The sequence below is a fragment of the Bactrocera tryoni genome, chromosome 1 (genome assembly GCF_016617805.1).
Source record: "Bactrocera tryoni isolate S06 chromosome 1, CSIRO_BtryS06_freeze2, whole genome shotgun sequence".
Taxonomy (NCBI): domain Eukaryota; kingdom Metazoa; phylum Arthropoda; class Insecta; order Diptera; family Tephritidae; genus Bactrocera; species Bactrocera tryoni.
Genome location: NC_052499.1, coordinates 57514413 through 57540902, shown reverse-complemented (window position 1 = coordinate 57540902; position 26490 = coordinate 57514413). Strand labels below are relative to the sequence as shown.

General features: G+C 38.1%; 3 protein-coding genes across 4 annotated transcripts; 2 read left to right on the top strand and 1 right to left on the bottom strand.

The window, feature by feature from the left end:
* Positions 1–40: 40 nt before the first annotated feature.
* LOC120766414 lies at positions 41–14943 on the bottom strand. Of its 2 annotated transcripts, none has more exons than XM_040091866.1 (17): positions 13305–14943; positions 13060–13238; positions 12834–12995; positions 12636–12775; positions 12393–12574; positions 11929–12332; positions 10881–11200; positions 10362–10806; positions 9434–9466; positions 9290–9370; positions 9126–9232; positions 8995–9065; positions 5389–8932; positions 3544–5301; positions 3038–3456; positions 2213–2450; positions 41–1620 (listed from the first exon to the last, which is right to left on the bottom strand). In XM_040091866.1, exons 1-17 carry the CDS (start codon positions 14127–14129, stop codon positions 1181–1183), a joined length of 9348 nt encoding a protein of 3115 aa, XP_039947800.1. In that variant the 5' UTR covers positions 14130–14943; the 3' UTR covers positions 41–1180. The 2 variants fall into 2 exon arrangements, with proteins under 2 accessions (XP_039947800.1, XP_039947801.1); XM_040091867.1 differs by having other exon boundaries at positions 9126–9229.
* A 1396-nt stretch (positions 14944–16339) lies between these two features.
* LOC120766865 (L-dopachrome tautomerase yellow-f2-like) lies at positions 16340–20032 on the top strand. Its single transcript, XM_040092599.1, has 6 exons — positions 16340–16605; positions 17501–17832; positions 17897–18002; positions 18079–18283; positions 18367–18817; positions 19780–20032. The coding sequence occupies exons 1-6, from the start codon at positions 16401–16403 to the stop codon at positions 19921–19923; spliced, it is 1443 nt and encodes a 480-aa protein (XP_039948533.1). The 5' UTR covers positions 16340–16400; the 3' UTR covers positions 19924–20032.
* Positions 20033–21533: 1501 nt separating this feature from the next.
* Positions 21534–25859, top strand: LOC120766875 (L-dopachrome tautomerase yellow-f2-like). Its single transcript, XM_040092609.1, has 6 exons — positions 21534–21726; positions 24092–24390; positions 24456–24561; positions 24626–24830; positions 24906–25356; positions 25663–25859. Exons 1-6 carry the CDS (start codon positions 21534–21536, stop codon positions 25804–25806), a joined length of 1398 nt encoding a protein of 465 aa, XP_039948543.1. The 3' UTR covers positions 25807–25859.
* The last annotated feature ends 631 nt before the right edge of the window (positions 25860–26490 follow it).

Below are 26490 nucleotides of genomic sequence, written 5' to 3'. Positions count from 1 at the left end.
CCTTCACACATATGAATTTAATTGAAACAACCTTAAAGTGCATATTTAATACATCACATTTATTATTTACAATGTTCATCGGGATTTTCTTTCGCGTTTGAACGTTTAAAAATTACTATTTTTTTCTTTATTACAATTATCTTTTTTTATTTGCTAATTCGCAACTTGAGTTGGCGTCAAAAGCTGAAAGAAAATAGAAAAATAAAATTCTTGCACATACATAGATAGACATTTTTTTTTAATACATACATATTATGTAAATATGTACATACATATGTAGGTCAATGTGAATACTTTGGTGCAGGCGTTCACCATCGAACGTGCAGCACTCTTTACTCACGAGCACAAGCATGTGCCTCCAAAATGTTCGTATATTCAAAACCATTTGATTTGTTAAATTCCCCTATGTTGCACACACACATATGTATATGCATGCACATATACGTGCAACATAATCATGAATGCACACAGCTGTTCAATTAAATTGTTTTGTATTTCCGTGTCTTTATGGTTACCCGGTGCATGTAGTGGTGGTAGAACCGGAACTAACTGTGATATAATGAATGTATGTTCCTTACTTAAATTCGAATGTGGATAAGCCACGGACACAAATAAATGAAAGCAGTGTTTAATCTATGTAATTTTCTTTTTTATGATGTATTTCAATGTATGTATGTATTTTACTCGCATTCTAGTTTAATTTTTATCATCATTATTGTATATATATGTATGTAAGTATGTGTATTTTGCAACTTTGTGTTATCGCATTTTCAAATGTGACAAAACTTTCGTTTATTTTTACTTGTTTTCGATAGATTTTTTATTATTTTTTCTTCGCTTTCTTTTTATTACTTGTGTGTATAAATTGCGAAAAACAGTTGCGCGCCATTCTACGAATGACCCACCGACCGACGAGCTGTCACTACACGACAATGTAAACTGGTGCAGAAAAATTTCTTTGACATCTTGACGTTTTACTTAAATTGACAATTTAAGACTTTTAACGGTTATAGTTAACATAAACAACATGTTGACATGTGTATGTGTGTGTGGGTTTGTGTATATTTGTAAATATGTTTATTTGTATTCATATGTTCGAGCTTGTATTGTAATATGTTCACTTGTGTGCAGTTTCGTTAGAATAGATATTGGGCGACAGCAAAAACGCTGCATTTTGCATTTACCACCAACCATTAGCCGTCGTTGTGGTAGCAGAATTACTCGGAATACCGGCCGCACCCACACTGCTACGGCCATTATTGTTCCCACCACCACCGCTGCCGACGCCGCTATTGCCATTGCCATTCCCATTCATGTGGCCGCCGCATTGCTCATCTGCGGTTGCTGATATTTGTAAAGTACTGATATTTTGCACAAAACTGTCCATGGCCGCTTCGTCTAGGTATGGAGAAGCGCATTGCGCATGCGGGCTGTGTGAACTCTTCTTGATTAGCAGTTCGTTTAGGTCGAGCATTGCATTTTGTTGCTGCTGCTGCTGTTGCTGACTCTCATATTCATAATTATAACGCTGATAGGATTCAACATCAGATTCCGTGCCAGCACTGCCCGCGTCGAGCTCATTCAAATTAACGAGATTATTTGTTGCAAACATGCCAGCATCTGAATAACAATGAGAATATTTCAATTATAAAGCGTATATGTATCAATTGCAGATATACATACATATGTAAGAGTATGGAAGTTATTAGTTAGGTTAGTAATTTTTCAGATAGGCCTAAACTATTCAATATTACTTTGAGCTTCCAACTAACATCAAAATGGCCTTTTCAAAAGCGATTCCCTCTAAAAAGGTAATGGCAAACCTCAATGCTTGTCAAATACTTTTACAAATCTGTCAGAAGTTCGGCTAAAAGCTCGGTGTACCACAGGATCGGGAATTATTATTATTTTTGTAATATTTAGGTTAAGAATTGATTCGAAGGGGCTAAACTTACAAATTTAGTTGTATAATAAAAAGTATGAAAGATACTTTTCGAGTTATTCGCATACTAGCAAAGGGTTCTTGGGACCTCTGTAACGTTCATATACATAAAACTTTACATGCATTGTTCTGAAAGCTATTATAGAGTAAAATAATTTTATGGCAAAAAATTGTAATTTTTTCAAGTCAGACTACACCTAATAATCCCTTAATGTACTTAAGTCTACAAATATTTTTAAATTTAATTCATTTTTGTTATAGACTGCTTACCATTCCCGTAATCGGCTAAAGTATCATTGTAATTGGGCACAACTGTCGGATGATATTTCGCCTGTTGCTCGCTCAATGCATTCTGGGTGAGTGCTGCTGATGTTGGACAATGCTCGTATATATTCGTAGTCGTTGACGTTGGCCTACTGCGGTAGACCGGCGTGATTTCCACACGATGTGCTACCGGTGATGTCGTACTTCGTGTAAAATTCGAGTCGTTTATGTTGTGAATGGAGACCTTTTTAAAGTAAATTTTATAAAGAATGGCAAAACTTTCATTTCATAGAAATTATCGAAAATTTGTTAAATTGTTTCATATTCGGTATTCAATTTCACATATAAAAAGTTATAATAGCTGAATATTCTTTTTGTGTTTAAGCGTCGTAGTTACTTTTACTTTAAAGCGAGTTTCTAAACGCCTACATGTCTATCTTGATTTTATACCGTTAAAAATATATTAGTTCATGTCATCTAAGCAAAAAAAAAGGAAGGAGTAAGAATAGTTAAAGTTTCTCTCAGCAGTATTCCTAAAGTCTCACATTTTTTATTACAAGGCAACAACAAAAGTACGATGTGATTTAGTTTTAGTGCTTGTCAAAAGAGCATTCGTGAAAAGCAAGGAGGCCAATGCTATCAACAATTTTTCGGCAAGCGTTTTTTTTTCATATTTTAATAGTTGAAACAATTGAGATTCGGGATTATTTAATAATTTAATACTAAAACGGGTACTGCGAAATTAATAAATTGTTAATAGAAATACAATATGCGCTCTTCATTTAATAACGAAATCAATTTAGATAAAATAATTTTTAAAATATAACTCACCTCATTGCTGAGATTTTGTCCTGGTATTAAATTTTTCAAGAACGAAGCGTCGTCGTAGCGTATTACACCCGTATTGGTTATGCCATCCAAATATGAATTATAACCGGTGATGGTGGGTGGCGGTGAATCCTCACCGCAATTATGGTGATGTAAATGGCAATCATTGGCGCTATCGAAAAGCGAACCGGTATTGGCGGAATGCACGACTGGTGTCGACATTTGACTGCTACTGGTCTGCGCTGTTGGTGGGAAAACGTCAACAAACCCGTTATAGTAGCTGGACTGTTGATATTTCTCTTGCAACGAGGCTGCGGTTAAACAGCCACCTGCACCACCACCAACACCACCATTACCGGCATTACTAACACAACCATTTCCTGCACCACCTAAATAAGCTGCCGCCGCCGCCGCAGCTGCCACTGAAAATTAAAATGGAGTCGATTATAATTAATTTGGGGTTTGAATTATTTCTGGTTATCCACAATTTGCACAAAGCTTTAACTTACAGTTATCTGCTCCCGGCACTACAGTATTTTGCAGCTCCTGTCCCACGAATGAGGGCCATTGTGTTGTGCCTTCCTTGCATTTCTGCTTTTGCTGTAATGCGTTCTTGACTTCACTACCAATGGCCGAGATGCATTTTTGTTGTGGTGATGGGCGCGCAATTATCGCGGCATCACCCGTCAAGCCGCCGCCGCCGCCGCAGCCACTACTACCAGTTAATGAAGTGCTGCCACCATTTTCATCAATGCTTGTACAGCTAATACTGATGGTGTTGTGTGTGCTACCAATTGTACCGGGACCCACACTGCCAGTCGACGAAGACGACGAGGCCGGCGCATTGCCGCTGCTCGCATTCGAACTGGTATTCGAAAAATATGAGAAGGCCGAAGACGAAGAGGCGCTACTGCCGTCACCATTGTTGTTCGTTGAAATCATTTGGTTGGCAGAGTTTAGCTGTTGTTGTTGCTGCTGCTGCTGCTGCAGCTGAGTGGCTCTAACAGCCTCGGCAGCGGCTTCTTGCGGCGTATAATAGCTTACATTACCGAATTGCCGATAACCGCCCAATGCTAGGCCATTCGTTACGGCCTGGTGTAACGCCGGATTGCGTATAGTGAACATGCCATTCTCATTCTTAATTATTGCAGCTGGTTGATCCATAGGTATTGGTGCGGCTAGCGGCAATCCCCCAAGCGGGCGGCCTGTTACGAGTCCTGGTTGTTGTTGTAGTATGGTTGCCGCTGCATTAACAGCACCACCGTGGAACATCGGATTTCGTAAGGTTATCATCTTCGGCTGTCCGTTAACTTTCTGATCAGCAGCGATGTCGCCAATATTACCGCTAATTGGACCGTTAGTAGAAGCAGCGGCATTTGCAGCACGTGCATTGCTCTCTTGTTTCGATTTATTACGCCGCTTCTTACTTTTTGATGGTTTCCCACCACCTGTTGCCGTTCCGCTGCCTGCATTAATTTTTTCAGAGGCTTTCTTGTTGTTATTATTGCTGGTCGGATTTGCTTCAACCATTATGATGCCACTTTGCTCTAATGCAGCGGCTGCTGCTGCCACACCTGCATATGGTGCTGCCCCGAAATAGTTGCCAACCGGAGCAACAGGTGGTGCAATAATTGTTGCACCGGCCTTATGATGGAATGATTGTGGCTGTTGTACCTGTTGCTGCTGCAAGGGTTTGGATAGTTTTCGTATGGATTCGGACTTCTGGCGCAACTGTTCGCTCTTAACCGGATCCACTTTGGTGAGCGTAATGCCGGGCGGTAACGACAAATTTTCCACCTGCACACCACGATTTAATTGATCCATAATGCTTAGTGCGGGAACCATACCTTGGTAGGTGGCATTATTACCGCCATTACTTACACTCGCGTAACTGGGTTGCATCGGGGGTTGACCGTTTACTTTTACACTTAAATTGCCACCAATATGTAACGCTTGGAGCTGTTGCGGCAAGCTATTGTATTGGCGTTGCTGTTGTTGTATATGCTGTAAAGAGGGCTGCGGATCTGGTGGTATCACAACTTCATCCGGGTTGAAGTAGCCCATATTATTCGGTATGCCTGCACCGCAATCCTCGTAATTGTGGTGCAAGTGTTGTTGTTTTTGGAACTTTTTATTGCGTTGAGCTTGTCGTTGTGCGCGCTTAGAGAGCGGTTTACCCTCAACGCTGGCACTAGCACCGGAGACTTGATGGTTGGGGTCAGCAGAATGACGAGAGGAGTTTTGATTCGTCCCACCATTGCCACCACCTTGAGTGGAAAGATGAATTTTGTATTATAATATGTGTTATCGAATAATATAAACGTGTTTAAATTTTAATAATTTTAGGAACTCACCAGATCCACGACCGCCACGCTCATAACGTCCACCGCCTCGTTTTGGACGTGAATCATTTCCACCACCATCACCGCTGCAACCACCATTACCACCGCCACCTCTATTGCCTCGTCCCCCTCTGTTGCGTGGGGGATCCTGTGATTGCGTTTGTAACTGGCTCTGCATTGGTTTTTGTGATGGGTTTTCAGTCAACTTCTGTTGTCGTGACGATTGACGACCAGATTTCGATGGAAGTTCTCGATGCGTAGTAGCTCCCACAACAGAAGTTGTGCCGGCAGTTCTATTTCCTACTGTACCACTTGGCTGACTGCTTTGCCCCGCTTGCACATTTTCCTTTCCTTTGGCTTTACCCTTAGAGCTTCCCGTATCTCTGTCTCTGTCTCGTTCTCGTTCTCGTTCCCTATCCTTATCGTTTTTACGCTGTGGTTGGGTTGCAGATCGTTGTTTTGGTTGTGACGATTGTTGTTGAGATGGTGGCGGTGGTGTGACAGTTTGTTGGTGTTGCTGTTGTTTTTTGGCTCCCCCATCATCTTTTCGCTGTTCCTGTTTACCTTTCTTATTCTGTGATCTTAGATTTTGCTGATTAGAAGTACCTTCATCTTTTGTCTTCAACCCACTAGTTTTTGTTTTTGGCTTTGCAACATCTGGTGCAGCATTTGTTGTTGTCGATGCCATCGGAACTGATGTAGTAGTAGTCGTTGTTGCTTTTAGTGCTACCTTAGATTTAGATACAGGCGGGTTTGATATTGTCTTTTGAGGGACAATGACAACTGGGCTCGTCTGCTGATCGTCTTCCGAGTCTGTTTCATCGTAGCTTGACGAATCTGAATACCAGTCGGAATCAGAATCCTGCGTATGCAGTGTTGCAAAAGGATTGTTGCCAAACTGACCGTTGTCTATAAGTCGCTCTCGTTCCGTATGCTCTTTCTTACGCTTCTTTCGCTTTTTCATTTCAATTTCTTCTTCCACAGTTTCTGAAGGCTCTGGAGATGCCGATTTTGCCTTCTCTTTGTTTTCAGATTCGAGCGCTTTCTTATTGCTACCATTGCCCTTATTGGTTTGTTGTTGTCCTTTAACTATGTCCTTTTGTTTTTGTGACGGAATTGTTTTTTCGGTTTGAATCAAAGTTTTGTGTTGCTGAGAAGCTGATTTGTTCATCATTTTCATGTTCTTGGCTCTATCAGCTGCCCCAAATGTCGGCTTCTGACTGCTCACGGAATTTTCTCTCGTGTTCATTTGACTGTTGACTGGTGTGGCAGATAAGGATGTGCCGGCAGAGCAAGAAGTAGTTGTGGATGCTGAACGTCGTTGTGATGCTGATATTAGTGGTTTACTGCCTTTCTTGGGTACTCCCTCAACAGCGTCCGCTGTTGACACAGAAGTGGTTGACGCCGAGGGCGTAACCGCATTCTTACCAGGATTATTCTTTGATTTCGAATTAGCAGTTGTTGTTTCAGTCCGCCGTTGTGTTGGTTCATCGGTTTTCGATTTGCTCTTTTTGTTTACTTTTTGTTGGTTCGCCTTCTCTGCACGCGCACATTCTTGCTCTTGTCGCAGTTGCTCTTCTTTAGCCGCCGCCAAAGCTGCTGCCTGTTCGGCAGCTAATTTGGCTGCACGACGCCTCTCCTTTTTCAGTTGCGTTTTTGATAAAGGTGGCGGTGGTATTGTTAATGATAAATGTTCCGCCGGCATTTCGCTGGAAGCAATGGGCGGCGGTGGCGATGGAGCCTGCATTGGCAGTGGCAAAGGTATTTGTTGTAATGGCAATTGTGTCATTGGTGGCGTCGATGTTGGCACCAGTTGGCCATTCACGAATGAGTAGAGCAACTTATCTTTGTCCGCAGGATTGACTTTGGCGCTGACAGTAACTCGGGGTTCCGTGACATTGGATAACTGCTGAAGAGGCAGTTGCGTCATTGGCGGCGCCGTAGTGGGTACCAGTTGACCATTCACGAACGTATAGAGTAACTTGTCCTTATCCGGAGAGCTACCCTTGGCGGTGACCGTGACACGTGGCTCTGGCACGTTTGGCAAGTTAACGCGGCGTATTGTGACGATGCGTTTGGAGGGGTCGGTATTCGAGTTGCAGGCAGCGTTGGCCGCCATGGCAGCGACAACGTCTGGGGAGAGTGTTTGATGGGGCGGCGGTGCATAGCACATTGGTGTCGGCATGGGTGCGCGAATCATGCCGTAACCCGCAGTGGCAGCCCCTGCGCCCAATGTAGCGCTTTGAGAAGATTGGAAGTCAATTTGATAAGGAGAAAATGATGCGCTGGGCACATTGGCATGTGCATAAGCAGATGGCAGTGCATAACTGCTGCTGCCAGGCACAATACCGGTAGCGGCATTCAGGTTATTAATACCATCAATGGCGTTGGCGATTGTGGATGGCACGCTTGAGCTTACATTGGTATCAGGGCTCACACTTGTACCGACGCCGCTGGCGTTCTCTTCAATTGCCTTCAACTTTTCCACTTGTTGCTCCTTTGTAGGCAAATAGGAAAATTTAAATTCAGCATTTGTTTGCTTTACTGTCGCAATCAACTCCAATATCACAGTTTCCACTCTTGCTTTAGCGCGCTGCAGCTTTTTAATGTTTGTTTCGAGTTCACCGATTTGCTTTTTGTCACGTTTCTTACTGCCCTTTAACAGTTTAAGTTTGTGTTTGTCAGTGAATTCCTTGAAGTAGATATCTTGAAACTGTCCGCGCAGATCCTGCAGTTCCATAATGCGTTTCTCCTCTTCTTTGCGTTGCTTTTGTTTTGCCTTTTTAGCAGCTTTCTTCGGATTGGTAGTTTGCGGTTGTGGCTTTTTTCCATTACTACTACAAGCTCCCGTTCCACCTTCGATGTAGCTCAACGTTTCATTTATCCACTTGCGCACCTTTGATTGATCTCGAGAGTAATTATCTAGGAACTCTTTCGAATAGCTGTTCAGGTAAACACTCAGCACACTCAAATCACGTGAACCACTACCACCACCGCCCTTCTCACTGCCACCTGAAGCACTTTTGCCATTAGCCATCTTGCTGGCAGTGACTTCCCGATTAGCTGCTTCCCAGGCGGCAGCATTTGCACTCTTTGCCATTGGAATGCTGGACGAGCCCATTACTGCAGCGGGTGTAACTTTTTTGCCCACACCATTGGGCGTTTCCGTTGTTGGCTGCGCATTTTGCCCACTCGAAGCAGTTTGATTCATATGCAGATGACTAATACGTTTACACAATGTACTTAAACAAACCAAGCTGTCATCATCATCCTCCAACTTGTTGCCGGTGAAATTATGTGTTTTAGAATTGGCGGCGGTAGCTGCTGCTGCTGCTTTAGCTACCGCCTTTAATGAAGGTGGCTGCTTGGTGCTCGTGCTTGCTATTGGCGTTGTCGTTTGAGCTGGCAGCACCGGTGGTTGCGGCGGCTGCTGTGGATCATTGGCTGCCGCTGCTGCGGCTGCCGCAGCTTTCATGTTTTTACGCGCATTTATCAGTTGCGATAGTTTTTTACGTAATCTATCGCGAGTCTCGTTCATGCGAGCATGATTGCACTCCTGCAGACAGTAATCGGTTATTATTTGTTTTTTATATATTAAGAAACCAATAAAAAAAATACCTTTTTGATGCGCTTCTTGCTGGAATGATTTTCTTTGCAGTGATCACCCAAATCCGAATGATCGAAACAACCTAAAAAATAAAATAAAAATTAAGTTATTAATTCGAATTTTTCAAGGTTATGTTGCATACATTTCTTCATTTTCTCCTTGCAATTCTTTTTTGGATGATCCTCGACAACAGTCGTTGCTTCGATATTGGTAATGGGCGGTGGGATTTGGTCACTTAAGGCCGGGCTGCTGCAATTATTAATATAATTTAAAAATGTTCTGAAAATGTATAGAATATGTACATACTTTTGCGCATCGTCGAAATTAAGAAGTTCATCCAATTTCTTTTGAATCTCTTCAGTGTGTACATCAACAGTAAAAGCAAAACTGAAATTCAAAAATAAAGAAATTGATTATTAAAAAAACAAAAAGTTGTCTCTATATACTTACTCTGATTCGACTTGACTTTTAAAAGGCGATAAACTATAGGTGAATAAAAGATAATACAAATATTATTAACAAATTACAATAAAGTGGAATGAAAAACAAAATTCGTTTGATATAAAAGCAAATAAACCTTGCAGAGATCTGCAAATATTATTATAAAGATTATTTTATATAAAAATATCAAATTAAAATTTTATAAAAAAAAAGTTACTTCGGCTGCACCGACACTATAACACCTTTCCGGTGCATTTTTTAATGCATAAAGGTCTATACTCCTTTATCTTCGATCTTTAACTTGATTTTGAGAGGTCAGTTTCTATGGCAGTTATGTGCTAAAGTGGTGCGATCTCAACCTTTTGTTAGTTTACAGTAATTTTGTTTGATGTGAAATGATAGTAATGAATTTTTTGTGTTGTAGTCAAGCGGTGTGGGGGTCAAACCATCACCATTTACTAAAATGAAATACGTGATGGAAAAATTTTCAACTAAAATTCATATTCAGGACACCTCAAATCCTCCACAGTCTTCTTAGCATATCAATGGCAAGTTTTTCCAGCAGATTTGTTGAGATATAAAAACAGTTTTGTATAACAGATATTTGCTGTAGTTGTAAGATCTCGGCGTGCCCGAAAAGTCAACAGCTACTTGTTAAGAAACGAACATGTGCAAAATATCATATCGATATGTCAAAAACTGAGTGACTAGTTCGTGTACTTTCTGGACCTTCTGCATGTTAAAATTTCGTGACAAACTTAATACTACCGGTTCAGTATATAATTATGAAATGTTTCAGCAATTCAAAATGGTTAGTTCTGACAACGAACGATAATTACTATCGAGTATAAATTTTAAGGATATTTATAGGAGTGTCTTATTTGAATTCATTAGTAATAATCGAAATTTAAAATTTGTGAAATAAATATTGGCTTACCTTTTTATTTTATCTAGAAACTTAACGAACTTTGTGTCATCCTTATTGCCTACTATTTTATCTGTGCACAGCTTAATGTCACTATTTTCCAACTCAAAGTAGCTTAAGTTCAATGGGCACTTAAGATCAAACTCCATGAAATATCTAGCATAAAGAGAAATTATAAATGTCCAATATATCTTCACTACTAGATCGTGAACATCCGCTAAATCGAATCCAATGTTAAAAGCAATCATTTTTCGATTATAGAACATAATGTTTGGCAGTATAGCACGAAGTTCTTCGATACTCATCGACAGTTGCTGGTAGTATTGCACCAAGTTTAGAGACAGAGTATGTGTCACTTCGTTGTTGAGTATTTTACGCGCTAACAGGCAAGATGGACTGGTGCAATCTTTGCAAAAATATTTTTCGTCAATAGATGTGTATCTATAACGTTTTCGATCTGCATAAATTAACAAACATTCAATCAATAAAATACATTTTGAAAGTATTATTATAAGAGAATTTAGAGCATACTATTTAAATGCTGAAAAACAGCCCAGGCTATATGATATTGTCCCAACTCGATGGTGTCGTCAATTTTCCCTTCAACGGCCGGCAATGTCTTGGAAACTTCATCGTCCAGATCATCTTGTGTGGAACCTTTACGTTTGCTATTACTTCTCACAAATGATAGAAAATCATCACTTGTGCAAACATTTAAAATTTTCGACTCGTACAGATTAACTTCCTTTTCTATTAGCGATTGCGCCATACACTTGTAGCAGGTGTTATCCGAGTTGCGTCGGGGTGGCAATGGTCCTCCAGCTATAGAGCATGTAATACACTTGCAATTCCTAAATAAAAATTAAATATTATAAATCATTATTATTAAAAAAAAAAAAAAAACAAAAAAAAAAAAAATTCACTTCGGCTGCACCGATACTAATACCCTTCACATGTGCCTTCTTTAAAGCTTAAAAGGGTAAACAAGTTTTTTATGATTGTGTCGAACCATTTCAAAACCTAATAAAATATAAATGTCTTAAAAGCGTTAATCAGACAAAATTTGGGTTAACACCATCCTACGAAGATAATCGTCGCAGTACATAATATGTTTTAAGTTATCGGATATTGTTAATATTTGATATTTAGTCAAGAGATTTAAGTTAGTTTATTTATATATTTAAATAAACAAGTTCAAATAAAATAATCCATACATAAATTTGATTTTGTTCGGTCAGTTTGTATGACAACTATTTGCTATAGTGATCTGACATCGGCAATTCCGAGAAATGAGTAAATTTTTGGCGAGAAAAGACGTGTACAAAACTTCAGATCGATACCTCAAAACTGAATGACTGGACGGACATGTCTAAATCGGTTCGTCATGCTCTTCAATTATAAATATGCTTTTTAGGATCTCCCACATTGCTTTCTGGGTGTTACAAATTTCGTGGCAAACTTAATACATCCTGTTCAGGGCATATAAAAATATTGTAATAAAAAACACCGAATTATTCACTACAATTTACTACCGAGGTGCATATAAAAAGTATTTCTGAAAATAAGCCCATTAGCTCACTCTGTATGATATTCCAATAGCACATTGCATTTCTTGCACTTGTCTTCGCACACCAAGGTATTTGGTGGTTTGAAAAATCCATCCGGCCATTTCATCTTCGTATATGCCATTATATTTTGCCAGGCTAGCTGCCTATTTTCCAGACATTGAAAGTCGTAGAAATCATTGTCATCATCGAATTCTTGCAATGAGAAGGCTATCGCATCCTGTACCACAGTATCGAATATGCGATGAACATTTAGTAGACATTTTCGACGTTTGCGTTCCGCTTCCGACAAATTGAATTTGTTAAGTTCATTCCAAACGTCAGCCCAACGTTTTTCAACACATGTCATTTTATCATCAAACTGAATGTACTTTTTGATAAGTGAGGCATGTCGCGAGGTTAGTTCGTCCTCTTTCAACTAATTAAAATATTAATGTTAAATAAGAATGTTGTGAATTTAAATTAACACTACACTTACAGTAATAATACAAGCCAACATGGTATCAGTGAGATTAGAGTAGACATGTAGCTGATATAAGCGTTGACACAGCAATGTCCATGTTAAGTTGAATTTGCGTAGAAAATCGTTTTCGAATGCGAACAAATAGCTGGAAATTTGTTCCGATATGCGACACAAGTCGTCATAACCATCCAAAATATCTGTAAAAGTAAATGTAAATTAACTCATATATAATAATTCACTCTATGATTGTACACATACATGTTAACATTTCCTCAGCAGGTATTTTATTGCTGTCGGGTTCAACAATTTCGATAAAACCTTCTGCATATGCCTTAACGATGCATTCCACGTGAAAGGCTAATATTTGCAGCAAAAGCAGAGGGTTGTTTACCATTAGTCTGGAATAAAAAAAATGTAAGTAAAATAAAAGGACTGATATACATTTTTAACACTCACATAGAACTAAAAAGCACGAAAATCATATTATCTGATAAGGAATCATCATATATGAAATCCATATGCTCAGCCTTTTTATTATAGACAAAACCACACGCTATCCAGTATATTTCCTTATTAGCGTCCAAAAGTTTTTCAAACTTATTGTAAGCGGTCCGATTTCTGTAAATATTAATATTTACTTATTAAGTAATAAAGTTTTGATATTTGAAATATGATTGCTTACTTTAGCATTGGCCCGTACGCCTTTATTAGCACATCCAGTAACATTACCACCATGTGCGCCGTTTTAAATTGCTCTACCATTATATGTATGACAATTTCACGATATTTCAAGCAATTTTTACACGAACAAAATGTAAAGAACTCATCGTTACTGTGCTTTACATGTATGTTGGATGCATCCTTCATATAAGCAGAAAGAAAAATTCATTAGTATAAACAAAGTTAATTTTTTTACTTTTACTTTACCATGAATGGACTAAGTGTGCGATGCTTCTTGCTAACTGCTAACTCCGCTATAAGGCTTTTCTTAATGTCCACCTCAATTACATTGTCTTCCCGCTGACTCAATTGCGTAAGCGAAACTACATTTTTAATGATTAATTGCACTAACAAATGGGGTGCATGTGGATCAAATGGTGGTAGAGAGAGTATCTTTGATAAAGCCGCAGTTGGATTCTTATCGTCCACCACCGACACACCAGGATCCGAAAACGGCAGTTTTGATAATAGCATTGAACGATCAGTGTCCATGGTATCCACATTTGGTTTTGGCGACAGCAGAAGTATTTCAGGCACATCGTCGTCTTCGTCACTGGAACTAGTACTGCTGCTATCACTATCTTGCCGCGCTTTTAATAGCACACCACTCAATCGCGTCTCCTCTGTAGCAGAATCTTGGTGTTCTACATCAGAGCTTTGTGGTTCGGTTTCATTATCTTCTGTCTTCTCATTGCTACGACTTTTAAGTTTGAAATTAAGTTTAGCTTCAGCTAATAGTGCAGATTTCATGCTTTGCCAATCAAGAAGATGAGCTTCTAATGCGGCTGCTAGCTTAAAATGCACGGTTGCGAAATCGTCGCCATCAGAGGTTGAAGGCGATGATCTATTAGATGGCACCAACGTGCTCTTGCTGGTACATGGAGTTTCCGTTTCCATCTCGTCAGTAACTTCCGTCTTACTTGATGTAAAAACAGCATCTGCTATTGGGGCAGTGCTAGAGCTGCAGGTGGAAGAGTTTACTTTTATGCGTCGTACGCGCACTCGTAGATCTTTTGCCTTTCTTGATTCCATTAGTTGTACTCAAAGTTATGTGCTTATTAATGCAGTTGCAATTCAACTGCACCAGCACAATTTAGTTTCAATTGACTTGATGACGCTGCAGTACCTGCGACATCTACAATGATGGCGATCTTTCGCGCTCGCACTTGCAAGCACCACGATGTGACGTAGAAAACGGACGAGGTCGCATTTAAAGACTGCTCTTAACAACTTTATGCTATAAACTCAATTACTCTTCTTATTGCATGCATATATTTTAGACATAGAATTTGTCTAATTTATCACAAAACTATGTATATATTTTCGATTTAAGGCAATACTGAATGTAGTTGCACGCGCCAGTTATTCGTTAACTTGTTCGGTTGGTATTCGCTACTTTATTTCCGTATTTCCCACCATCCGTGTTTTTCACAATGTTTGGCTCTATTTTGTCCACCTTTTCTGTTATTTTCTAATTACTTCATTCGCTAAGTGCATTTTTCGTTTTGTCCGTTTGCAAAAACGTTCGCTGCAAACTTGTGTCCAGCAGCGGAGCCCAACAAAGCGCATAAAAACAGCGCAACGCGGTGCGGGCAGACGAAGCCCAGAATTTCCGCGACACTTTCACTCGGTTGCCGCAGCCACAACTCTTAGTTGCTTTGAGCGAGTTTACTTCTTTGTTGTTTTTTTGCAATATCCACGCACTTTTCACTCCTTTATATAATTAAACTAAAGCAAAATATTATAAATTTTATACTTTTAATTATTTTATGCACTTGTATAATGTCCTTTTGTTTAATTTTCTCTTTTTCCACGGATGTATGAAATTTCCTCGTTCTGCGCTTCGTTCTCTATTCGTCGTTTAATATCGTTCGTGAGAGTTGCAGCGAACTTTATTTTCTGCAGAGTTGCACAATTTGGTAACTATAATAAATTAAATTATTAAAAATTTAATTTACAAACTTGAAACATCGAAGTGAATATTAAAAAAAGTACAAAAAAATATATAGTCAGTAAATGCAAGCAGTATTGAATGTGAGAAGTTAGAGAAAGAATTTTGGGTTTATTAAGGGAACTTTGGTAACACTGTAACAACGATAACGCTTCAGGGGAATTTTTGTAAATTTTTAAATTTTCCGTTAAAACTGTAAAGGTATAATTTTAATGATTTCGTCCGATTTTGAGTGAATAGCCCATAGTTTTAACATTATCCAATCTGGATTCAATATGTTTTACTTCTTGATGTCATGAAATTATAAGAAACGATGATCATTAGAAACTCGAATGTGAAACGGGAAATTTGTTCTTCTTTATATAAAAACTAGGAAATTCGATTTAGTAATGGACGGCGAGGTATATTAAAGTTGCCTATTGGAGAGAATAAGCACTTTTTTTATCAACTTCTAGTCCGTTAAAAGAACGGTACTCCTTTCTTTTTCCAGTTGAGTTTAATATAGCATGTGTTGACCCAGTAAACTTCCGGACAATAGGACATCAATGTTTCGTCGCTGCTTCTCGGTTGTGACTATTGTCTGGTGTGAGCAAACGCGGCACCTGTCGCACTGACAACGTTTTCATGCCCAATATTTCATGCAGGATACTACCCTGGCGGTATTTTGAGATGCCTATAGCCTTAGCTACCTCTCGCTTTAACTTTGTGCTATTACAAAATTATCCCAGAGAGAGAGTTTGGGATGCAAATTGGACTGCCTCTGTTTGTATTAACTTTACAAATCTTTCTCATGTTACCTCAAATATCATTGATTAATATACGTACATACATAAAGATGTAAGTATGTGTGATATAACACATAAATAACATATTTATGAATACTGCGAAAAGTTGGCGGAGAAAGCATATTAAAAACCGGTTTTCCATCATATCCGGCACGACTCGTCACTTCCCACTAGTGCATCTTATCAACATATATGATTTGGTTGCTCTTTATATGTATGTATGTACAAACATATAAGTTTGTATGTACATTCGACTTTAATTACATATATAGCTTAGCCAATAGAACATGGAATTCGTGCGAACGATCAAACGATCAATCATTTGCGACCTGAGATGACGAAAGTTGATGTTGGAGATGATAGTAAATTGCATACATACATATGTTTAAACATGGTTCTTAGTAGAATTCACTGATTAATTTATAGATAGACGTTTGTAAATATTGTAGGCAGAGGTTTTTCAAGAGAGCGACATTGATTTCTATTTTCTTAATAACATTGGCGCTTTTAGTTTTCATTTTAGTGTCGATCTGCGAAGATCGCTTCGAGTCTTACAAGTACAGAAATATGATATTTAAAAATATATATTTACCGATTTTGTTGGTATTTACGGTGAATATCGTACAATTTGCTAACGGTGATGGCATGATAGAGGTTTTTGGCTGGAAACAAATGGACTTTTACAATCGTGGCGACAGAGTTCCGAATGAGAACGGAAACAGAGGTGATGGAGGTGGTGCTGTAGGAGATGGATATAAAAAGCGACCGCCATGTAAGCAAATTCATTTCAAAATACTGTTACACATGAATTGCATTCTATTACAAGAAATAATGATTATACAATTAATCAGAATGCAATTAAGAAGAATGCATCGCGCCTTCAAATGAAATAATAAAGTGATATGAAATAATCTGTCAAGGTTCAAAGCGATTGAACAACTCAAAAGTTTAATATAATATACGTTCGAATCGCTCCATGTGCGTTGTAATACATACATACATACATACACAAATTAATATTACCTATATAGTCTACAGTTTTGGTGATAACTAAAGTCAGGGGGGATTAAAATAATTATTAATTTTTAATGGGGAAAACATTATGTGTAATAGCAATTCAAAATAATACTTTAATGTTGATAATTCTGAGGAAATCAGTAGGAATGCTGTAGTTCTAGGACTAGAAATCCGGAACGAACCCAGATTTTAATGCGACTTGTCTCAATTCCTCAACTAATACTGTGCATTCAAAAACCTTGGACGAATGCAAATCTATATCGGTTGATTATATAGACCCCACTGTCGGGGGAACGAAGTAGGGAATTCTAGTAGAGTCGTCTTAAAATAGTTGTAACCTTGGAATTTAGGGAGTGGTGAACAGGTGGAGATTGTTGCGGCTGTGGTATTGTTCAGCTATGGTTGGGTCGTGATGATCGTGATGAAGGTGGGGGATGGTACTGATGAGCCTGGCAGTTATGCTGCCTAGTTGAGTTTTTTTTTCGCCGAAATGAACGGCAAAGCTTTTTATTAACTTTATAAAAAACACTTCCGGTTTTTTACAATTACTCACAGCGACATTTCTTATAAATTGCCAATCCATAGTGAATTCATAAATTACATACGATGCTTTTAAACCTAATAACCGTTGATAAAAATAAAATTTGCAGCCGGTACTATCGTGTTCCCCGATCAGCTACATGGTTTGCTTGAAAGTGATAAAAGAAGCAAACGCACCGTCGATAAGCGAATAACATCCCGCGATGACCCATTGATCAACATCGAAAGTCGGTTTCAAAATGCAGATACAAACGATTCTTATATTCCATACAATAATGTTCCTATGGGCGCGACACATTACAAGGGTCGGCTATTTGTGACAATGCCACGACGTCGTATTGGCATACCGTCCACCTTGAATTACATCGACTTACTGAAGGATGGCAAACAATATAGTCCGAAACTGCATGCATACCCTGATTTCGAAACAAACTATCTAAATGTGAGTGCGAAAATCCACAATCCAAGTAATTATTGCTTAATTATGTGTGCGCAAATATTTTTAGCCAAATTTTCCAGCAAATCCTAAACGCATTATTTCGGTTTACCGCACCACGGTGGATGCCTGCAAACGCCTATGGTTCATCGATACGGGCATGCTCGAGTATCCCGGTAAGTTGAAAAGCTAATTTGTCGACTTTCTTTATACTTATGGACTTGTTTGAAACCTTTATGATCTATTCCAAAGACAATCGCACGCAGGTGCAGCGACCGGCAATTTGGGTGATTGATTTATCGAACGATCAGGTATTGCACCGCTTTGAAATTCCGGAGAGTATCGTCGATACAGGTCGAGGACTAGCAAGCATAGCTGTAGATGTTTTTGAACGAGCATGCAACGAAGCTTTCGCCTACATACCCGATCTGTTGTACCGGCAGTTATACGTCTTTAGGTAATCATAAATAGATACTAAATAATTTGTATATATGTAAATAACATTATTTAATAAGTTCTTCTTTATCTCTCATTACACAGCCTAAATGATAACCGCATGTGGGCCTTCAGCCATAATTACTTCAATTTCGATCCACTCGGTGGTGATCTGCAAATTGGTGGCCAAACCTTCCGTTGGGATGATGGTATCTTCTCGATTACACTTGGTTCATATGCACCGGACGGTTATCGTACTGTGTACTTCCATCCGATGGCTAGCAATACGGAATTCGAAGTGGACAGTAGTGTCCTGCAGAATGAAGCTAATGCCGCACGTAGCGATCACGGCAACGATTTTCGTCCACTGGGTAGTCGTGGAGACAATCACCAGTCCACTATGCATTCTTATGACCAAAAGAGCGGTATAATTTTCTATGCGGAAATACAACGTAACGGTATTGGTTGCTGGAATACAAACAAACCATTTTCTGCACAAAATCATGGCACCGTAGCACAAGATGCACAACGTATGATATATCCCAGTGATTTGACGGTAAGCTGAAGTTTATATAGTGATATTGTACTCTTGCAAACGCCATGTTCCACTAAGTGTAGCGAGTAACATCTTAAACAATCAAGTTGTAACTGCGGGCTTTTCTAAAACTGAGATCAAACTTGGAATGCTTGTTCTCTCACATTTGTCACTGTCTCCAACCTGCTATATATTGCTATTAGTTCTAAACAACTGAGAATATTACAAGGTGCATTTCAAAGTAAACCGTACTTTTTGAATTTAGCGCCTCCTGGTGGCGCCATCTATATGCCGACTAGTGCTTTAGAATTGGAAGTTAAGTTATTGAGTTTTAAGTGTCAGTATGTTTGTGTTATCGGTGCGAAAATTACATTTTGTTTTAAAATTGGTAAAACTTTTACCGAAACATTTCATTTGATGAAACAAGTTTATGGCGATGATTGCCTATCCCGTAGCAGAGTGCACGAGTGGTTTCAACGTTTTCAAAGTGGTCGTGAGGACATAAATGACAATCAACAAGTAGGCCAATCAAAATCCGTGATCACCGGAAATTCCATCGAAACTGTGCGTGAATTCATCAAAAATCAGCCGAAATCATCATTGAAATTCATGGAAATGGAATTAAACATCTCCAAAACATCGATTTATCGCATTTCACCGAACATTTGGGCTTACGAAAGGTTTGTTCCGCACAAATTGACTGACGACCAAAAATTGTTTAGAATCCAACATTCGATCGACGCTTGTGACCGATTATTTGACCAAAAAGTCCCATTTTAACCATTAACCACTCCGCATATTCACCTGATATGGCACCGTGTGACTTCTTCCGTTTCCGATAAATGCATTTGCACATGAAAGGAAAGCGTATATGTTTTTTAAAATAAGTTTTGCAGAAATATTTGTTTCGTATTTCGTATTTTTTCCGTTTTGGTACAGTATTACTTGATCGCACCTTTTCCCCCTTACTTTATTATTCGTAGATTGATGACGAAGACAATATCTGGATGATGACCAATTCAATGCCGATATTTATTTATTCAACACTTGATCCGAATGTGGTGAATTTCCGCGTGTGGAAGCAGAATGTCAATGAAGCTGCAAAGAATACTGTCTGTGCAGCCTGATTTATAATTTTGTATAGAAAATAATTTACAAGCATTTTTGTAATTAAACTCCTTTTTGCCCAAACGCTGGTGAGTTAATAAAATTAATAATTTTGTAACAATAACGGAATATTTGCATCAAGTTGATTATATTTTTTTTTATCAAAATTTTTTATTAAAAATTCAAAAACAAAATGAATAAAATTAAAAATATTAAGTGATTATGTTTATAAAAAAGTTTTTATTTAAAAAAACAGGCACATAACATCGCATCACATTTTTATATGTTCCCATGTGTATTAGATTTTCATTATATTAAAGAACTATTTTTTTCGTGTAAGTTTTTGTCTAAATGTTTTGTTGTTAACTCGCTGTGTTCATGAGTGGTAATAGCCACTTCTCCTACCAACGATTGTGCTGATGTCCCAGCCGAATTTCTTGTTCTTATTGTCTATACAGAGTTTTGTTTTCAGGGAACTTCTACCTCTAGCGTGTTATACCTACTGCCAGTTACTTCATTAGAAATAGCAGAAGTAGATATACACCCTCTCTTCCAGTACCGTATGTAAAGCTAGTTACAAAGAAGAGGAGAACTAGTCGCTGCCTGCTCGCACCACCATGACCTGCTCTGGAAACTAATCTAGATGCCAAGCCGTGATGGTATCAGCAGCGACGTCCATCGTCCAGTCAGAACCCGCAAGAAGGATATAGCTAAGAAGATTTTCGGCGGGTATATAAGTTTTCAACACTCAGAAAGCAACCACTCTCAGCGTGGGAGATTCTATGAAGTACATATATGAATGACCAGCGCACGAGCTGAGTCGTTTTTTCTATGTCCATCTGCCGTTATATACGCCAATTAGTCTCTCAGTTTTTCTCAGACTTCTGCTGTTAAACAGGACTACTTATTGTATAAAAGTGCATATCTATTTTCGGAGAAAGGTCAATTAAGTTTTATGGTTAATGCGGTGTATTTGGAATACGGTGTTCTTTCCAAATAATAGACCTCCTCCGGAACAGAACCGCTGGAAAAAGGCCACTGTTTTTGGTCTCTGGTGTATTACATGGGATCAATATTTCGTAAACGTAAGCCTCGTAACGATGCAGATCCATCTTCGGATTACGCTTTAAGAATTTCACAGTCCATTATGAAATGGTTTCACGGTAGCGATTATTGTAAAGTTTGAGCAAACGAGACACCTATCTCTTTGACAGGGTGCTCATGCGCCTTTCACGCAGAATTTTATTCTCGTGAGTCTTTTACGTTGCCTACAGTCTTAGCTACTTCGCGCTTCACTACTGCGTTGTTACCAAAATACTAATAATATTCCCAGAGAGAGTGCGTAGTGCAAACTGAGTTGACTCTGCTGCATTTAAGCTTTCAAAATTTTTGCGAAAGATCAATGCTTGCGACCGAAAATGCCGAAATTGATGCTGCACAATTCTTCTGAGAATCCATTGATTAATATATATGTAGACATATACTTACGAGTGAATGCTGTAGGTAGAGATTTTTCGGGAGAGCGATTTTTATATTTTTATTTGTTTTTTGCTTTATATCAATGGCGCCTTTAGTAGGCATTTCAGTGTCGATAGGCGAAGATCGCTCCAAGTCTTACAAATATAGAAATATGATTATTAAAAATATTTATTTATTGATTTTGTTGGTATTTATGGTGAATATCGTACAATTTGCTAACGGTGATGGCATGATAGAGGTTTTTGGCTGGAAACAAATGGACTTTTACAATCGTGGCGACAGAGTTCCGAATGAGAACGGAAAAGAGTTGCCTGGAGGAGAAGGACATAAAAAACGACCACCATGTAAGTTAATCAATTTCTCTTGCAACAATTGAAGATTCTAAAATTAACTTGTATGCAGTTGTACACAGAAATATCGTCAAGTGAAATAATAAAGTATTATAAAATAATTTATCTGGGTTAAAACCGGTAGAGCAATGCGAATCTTTAGTTTCATACATATAATACACGTTTGAATCTCTTCATGTACACACGTATACACAAACATAAACACATATGTACCCAAATACTTTGTTGATAACACAAGTCAGATAGGAGGGCTTAAAATCACTAATTATCAATTTTGAAAACATTTTGTTTAATAATAACCCAAAATAGTACTTAAATGATGATAATTGTGTGGAAAGTACTTTTTTTTTGCGTTTATAGCGTTTTAAAGTGCTTTACAAATATTAATTAGTTAATGGGTTAAAAGTTTAAGAAAACATCATCGGGCATTCCCTAAATAATATAGAAGAATGCTGCCGATTTGATATGCCTCTGACGGTTCCGGTTACGTTGTGGGAATCTATGGTGAGTATATATAAAATATACTGTTTCAAATATGCGAAGCCTATGTAGGTAGGTAGGTAGATGGACGTGTAACGACGCACCTGCACCTTTAGAAGGCTTATTGTGCTGCCACCTACTAAAGCCCCATCCTTATATTGGCTCCATTCTGAACCACCTCGTGTTTCTGATGAAGTTCATTAGAACGAAAAGTTTTATCAGTGCAACCTGCGAGACGTCGCACGTAGGAGCATTTTGTCTCAAAAACCGGACAAAATTATTCAAAGTGATTTTATGAATGAAAATGAATAAAAATTCATTATTGAATATAATAATGCAATATATTAAAATAAAACGAACATTTTATATTGAATATACAGTCATGGACACATAAATAGCACACTTGGTCATCAAATAAGAAAACATTCATTTATTCCTTAAGTTTATCACTTACGGATTTAAAGAGGAATGCGTTTTATTTTAAAAATTATTCACTTTAATATTACTAAACGCTAAAACAATAAGTATTTTGTTATCGCCAAAAAAAGACGAAAGCATCAATATCCTATATGACAGCTGGGACACATAAATAGCACAATCTGAAAAGGGGTTTAAAAAAAAGTACAAATATTTATAAAAATTATTAAAGATTTCTAAAAAATTGCAAAAGATTGTTCATTTCGTTAGTATTTCGTAGTATATCCATCATTTTTAATCACCCGCTCACATCTTCGCTGCATGCTGTACACCAGTTCTTGACATCGTTCGTTTGGGATTGAATACCAAGGCTCCTCAATTCCAGCCCATAAATCATCAAAATTTTTGAATTTATTGCTTTCTATTTTGAACTTTATACCATTCCATACATTTTCTATTGGTTTCAGATCGTCAGAGATTGACGATTAAATGTCTGCAAGTAGCCAGAGGCCAGAGCCTCTTTTCCAGATTCTAATTGAGTGCAGCCTGTTCTAGCTATTTCACCTGCTTTACAGTTCCCAGGTATAAGACTATGTCTAGGAACCCATTGCAGATGTGTCGTCAAATTGGAAATGCTAAATCCACTATGTGATCAAGGTATTCTTTCACTAACTTTGCCGAAACTCTAAGAGACCTTGGCAATTTCAAAGCCGGTTGGCTATCTGTATATATAAATATATTCCTTGTAGTAAGCACACTCCTAGTCAGAACAAGAAGGCTTTCTTTAATTGCTGTGATTGCTTGGAAGACACTGCAGTGGTCTGGTTAAAGGATGCCAATTTTGGTATCTAGTATGCAGAAAGGATAACACCTCATACTTTAATATCTAGTCTGGACCTCTCCTTGTAGATGCTTGTCTCCTCTCTCTCTTGTCCACCTCGCCCCTTTCCCACTCTTCTCTTTGGAAGGGAAGACAATATTGCGGACCGAATTTAAATGCAACTTTATAGGATTTCGAAAATCAGTAGTAATTAATTTCCCGAGACCTTACTTTCTGACACTATGCCTCCATAGCGAAGGAATATAGTTTAATTGCAATACCCATTTGATAATGGTTGTTAACATTATGCTTACAGAAAGGGAATCTGTCGCTGTTTCACTATCTAGTGTATGCTCCACCGTGAAGTTTTTAGAGCTGCCTAGGAAGTGAGTATCTATCAGCAGGCTTAAAGTCTTTTCACTGGATACCGTCCAGCTGTGATACGACAAACCCTTTTTTATAAATTTTACGATAATTACTTTCGGTATGCCTGTCTGAATCGCATGCATTTACTTAGAACCTCATTCCTTAGGAATTGTCAACTCTGGATGATTCCATCACTACGGTTTGACTGCTATTTATTGTTTTCGTACTTTGCTACTCTCTTGTCCTTTGTTAACTCTTTAAAAACAAAATTTGCAGCCGATGCAATCGTATTCCCCGACCAACTGCATGGCTTGTTGAAAAGCGCTGAAAAAAACAAACTTGGAATAAAATTTTCAGAGAAACGATTTGAAAATGAAGGCGCAAACGCTTCTTACATTCAATACAATAATGTGCCCCAGGGCGTGACACACTACAAGGGTCGCTTATTTGTGACAACGCCACGACGTAGTATTGGCATACCGTCCACCTTGAATTACATCGACTTACAGAAGGATGGCAAACAATATAGTCCGAAACTGCATGCATACCCCGATTTCGAAACAAACTATCTAAATGTGAGTGCTAAATTCCGCAATACAAGTAATTATTGCTTAATTTATCTGTGCGCAAACATTTTTAGCCAAATTTTCCAGCAAATCCTAAACGCATTATTTCGGTTTACCGCACCACGGTGGATGCCTGCAAACGCCTATGGTTCATCGATACGGGCATGCTCGAGTATCCCGGTAAGGTGAAAAGCTAATTTGTCGACTTTCTTTATACTCGAATCCTTTATGATCTATTCCAAAGACAATCGCACGCAGGTGCAGCGACCGGCAATTTGGGTGATTGATTTATCGAACGATCAGGTATTGCATCGCTACGAAATTCCAGAGACTATCGTGGACATAGGGCGAGGACTAGCAAGCATAGCTGTAGATGTTTTTGAACGAGCATGCAACGACGCCTTCGCCTATGTACCAGATCTGGTGCATCGACAGTTGTTTGTTTTTAGGTAAATTTGAATGGATTTAATTTAACTAAAAATCACAAATTTTATGATTTGTTTTTTACAACTCAATACATACAGCTTAAAGGATAACCGCATGTGGGGTTTCAAACACAATTACTTCGACATCGATCCGAACATTGGTGAACTGTATATCGGTGGCCAAACCTTCCGTTGGGATGATGGTATCTTCTCGATTACCCTCGGTCCATATGCAGAAGACGGTTATCGTACGGTGTACTTCCATCCGATGGCTAGCAATAACGAGTTCGTGGTGGACAGTAGTGTCCTGCAGAATGAGGCTAATGCCGCACGTAGCGATCACGGCAACGATTTTCGTCTATTGGGTAGTCGTGGAGACAATCATCGATCCACTATGCATTCTTGTGACCAAAAGAGCGGTATTATTTTCTATGCGGAAATACAACGTAACGGTATTGGTTGTTGGAATACAAACAAACCATTTTCCGCACAAAATCATGGCACCGTAGCACAAGATGCACAACGTATGATATATCCCAGTGATTTGACGGTAAGCTGAAGTTTATATAGTGATATTGTACTCTTGCAAACATGTTGTTCACCTAACTGTACTTTGTAAAGTGAGTCTCCTTTTACTAATACTAATTCAAAATTAATGAAAGTGCTTTAACCCCTTAACGTAAAATATTGGAACGAAAAAAGCAGAGAAATAATGTGATATAAAACCCAGATATCCAATGAAAACTAGTACAATGGATGTGACACCGTTCATTGTGGCAGGAATTTTATATTTTAAACTAACCATTAATTGTTTCTTCTGATTATCTCTTCCTTACGAGTCTTTTATTATTCGTAGATTGATGACGAAGACAATATCTGGATGATGACCAATTCAATGCCGATATTTATTTATTCAACACTTGATCCGAATGTGGTGAATTTCCGCGTGTGGAAGCAGAATGTCAATGAAGCTGCAAAGAATACTGTCTGTGCACCCTAACATGCAATTTTATATGGAAAATAATTTACAAGCATTTCTGTAACTGAGCTTTGTTTTGGCTTTAATTCTGATAATAATAAAAACATATTTGTCTCATGTTGATTATACTTTTTTATTGAAATTCAAACACAAAATTATAAAAAAATAGAAATTAAAAATATTAAGTGATTATGTTTGTAAGTTATAAGGTTACAAAAAAAAAGTTTTATCACGTTGTCCATATGCGATTAACTAAAATTACAGGCACTATAATATTGCATGACAATTTTAGATGTTCCAATGGGTATTAGAAGTTTTTCATTAATATAAAGATCTAAATTTTTCGTGTGCGATTTTTGTCTAAATGTTTTTGTTGTTAATTTTCTTTTTTGATACATAACATATACGTGTATGTCATTATAATACTAAGTAGTTTTAAGTGTTTCAAAAATTTACTTTTATGTAAATACAATAAATTTCAACCTATATAATATAGTATGCACTTGGATAATAAGAGATTACTATGTTGCAAAAATACATATGTTTGTATGCATGCGTGTATGCACTTGTATATGGAACATGCATACAGAGATATTTGTTATAGATATATGTATGTATGAACGTTGTCCTTTATCACTTTTTATACGCTACTTAATGGCTAAATTGACTCGGCAAAGTTGCATAAAAATGTCTCTTAAAAATGGA

Bases quoted from the DNA above. Each gene is read 5' to 3' on its own strand.
- LOC120766414 (XM_040091866.1), bottom strand. From the start codon at position 14,129: ATGGAATCAAGAAAGGCAAAAGATCTACGAGTGCGCGTACGACGCATA. The intron at 12,996-13,059 runs GTAAGCAATCAT...TAATATTTACAG, and splicing joins GCGTACGGGCCAATGCTAAA to AAATCGGACCGCTTACAATA. The intron at 12,333-12,392 runs GTAAGTGTAGTG...TATTTTAATTAG, and splicing joins TGTTGGCTTGTATTATTACT to TTGAAAGAGGACGAACTAAC.
- LOC120766865 (XM_040092599.1), top strand. From the start codon at position 16,401: ATGATATTTAAAAATATATATTTACCGATTTTGTTGGTATTTACGGTG. The intron at 18,003-18,078 runs GTAAGTTGAAAA...TCTATTCCAAAG, and splicing joins GGGCATGCTCGAGTATCCCG to ACAATCGCACGCAGGTGCAG. The intron at 18,284-18,366 runs GTAATCATAAAT...CTCATTACACAG, and splicing joins CGGCAGTTATACGTCTTTAG to CCTAAATGATAACCGCATGT.
- LOC120766875 (XM_040092609.1), top strand. From the start codon at position 21,534: ATGATTATTAAAAATATTTATTTATTGATTTTGTTGGTATTTATGGTG. The intron at 24,562-24,625 runs GTAAGGTGAAAA...TCTATTCCAAAG, and splicing joins GGGCATGCTCGAGTATCCCG to ACAATCGCACGCAGGTGCAG. The intron at 25,357-25,662 runs GTAAGCTGAAGT...TATTATTCGTAG, and splicing joins TATATCCCAGTGATTTGACG to ATTGATGACGAAGACAATAT.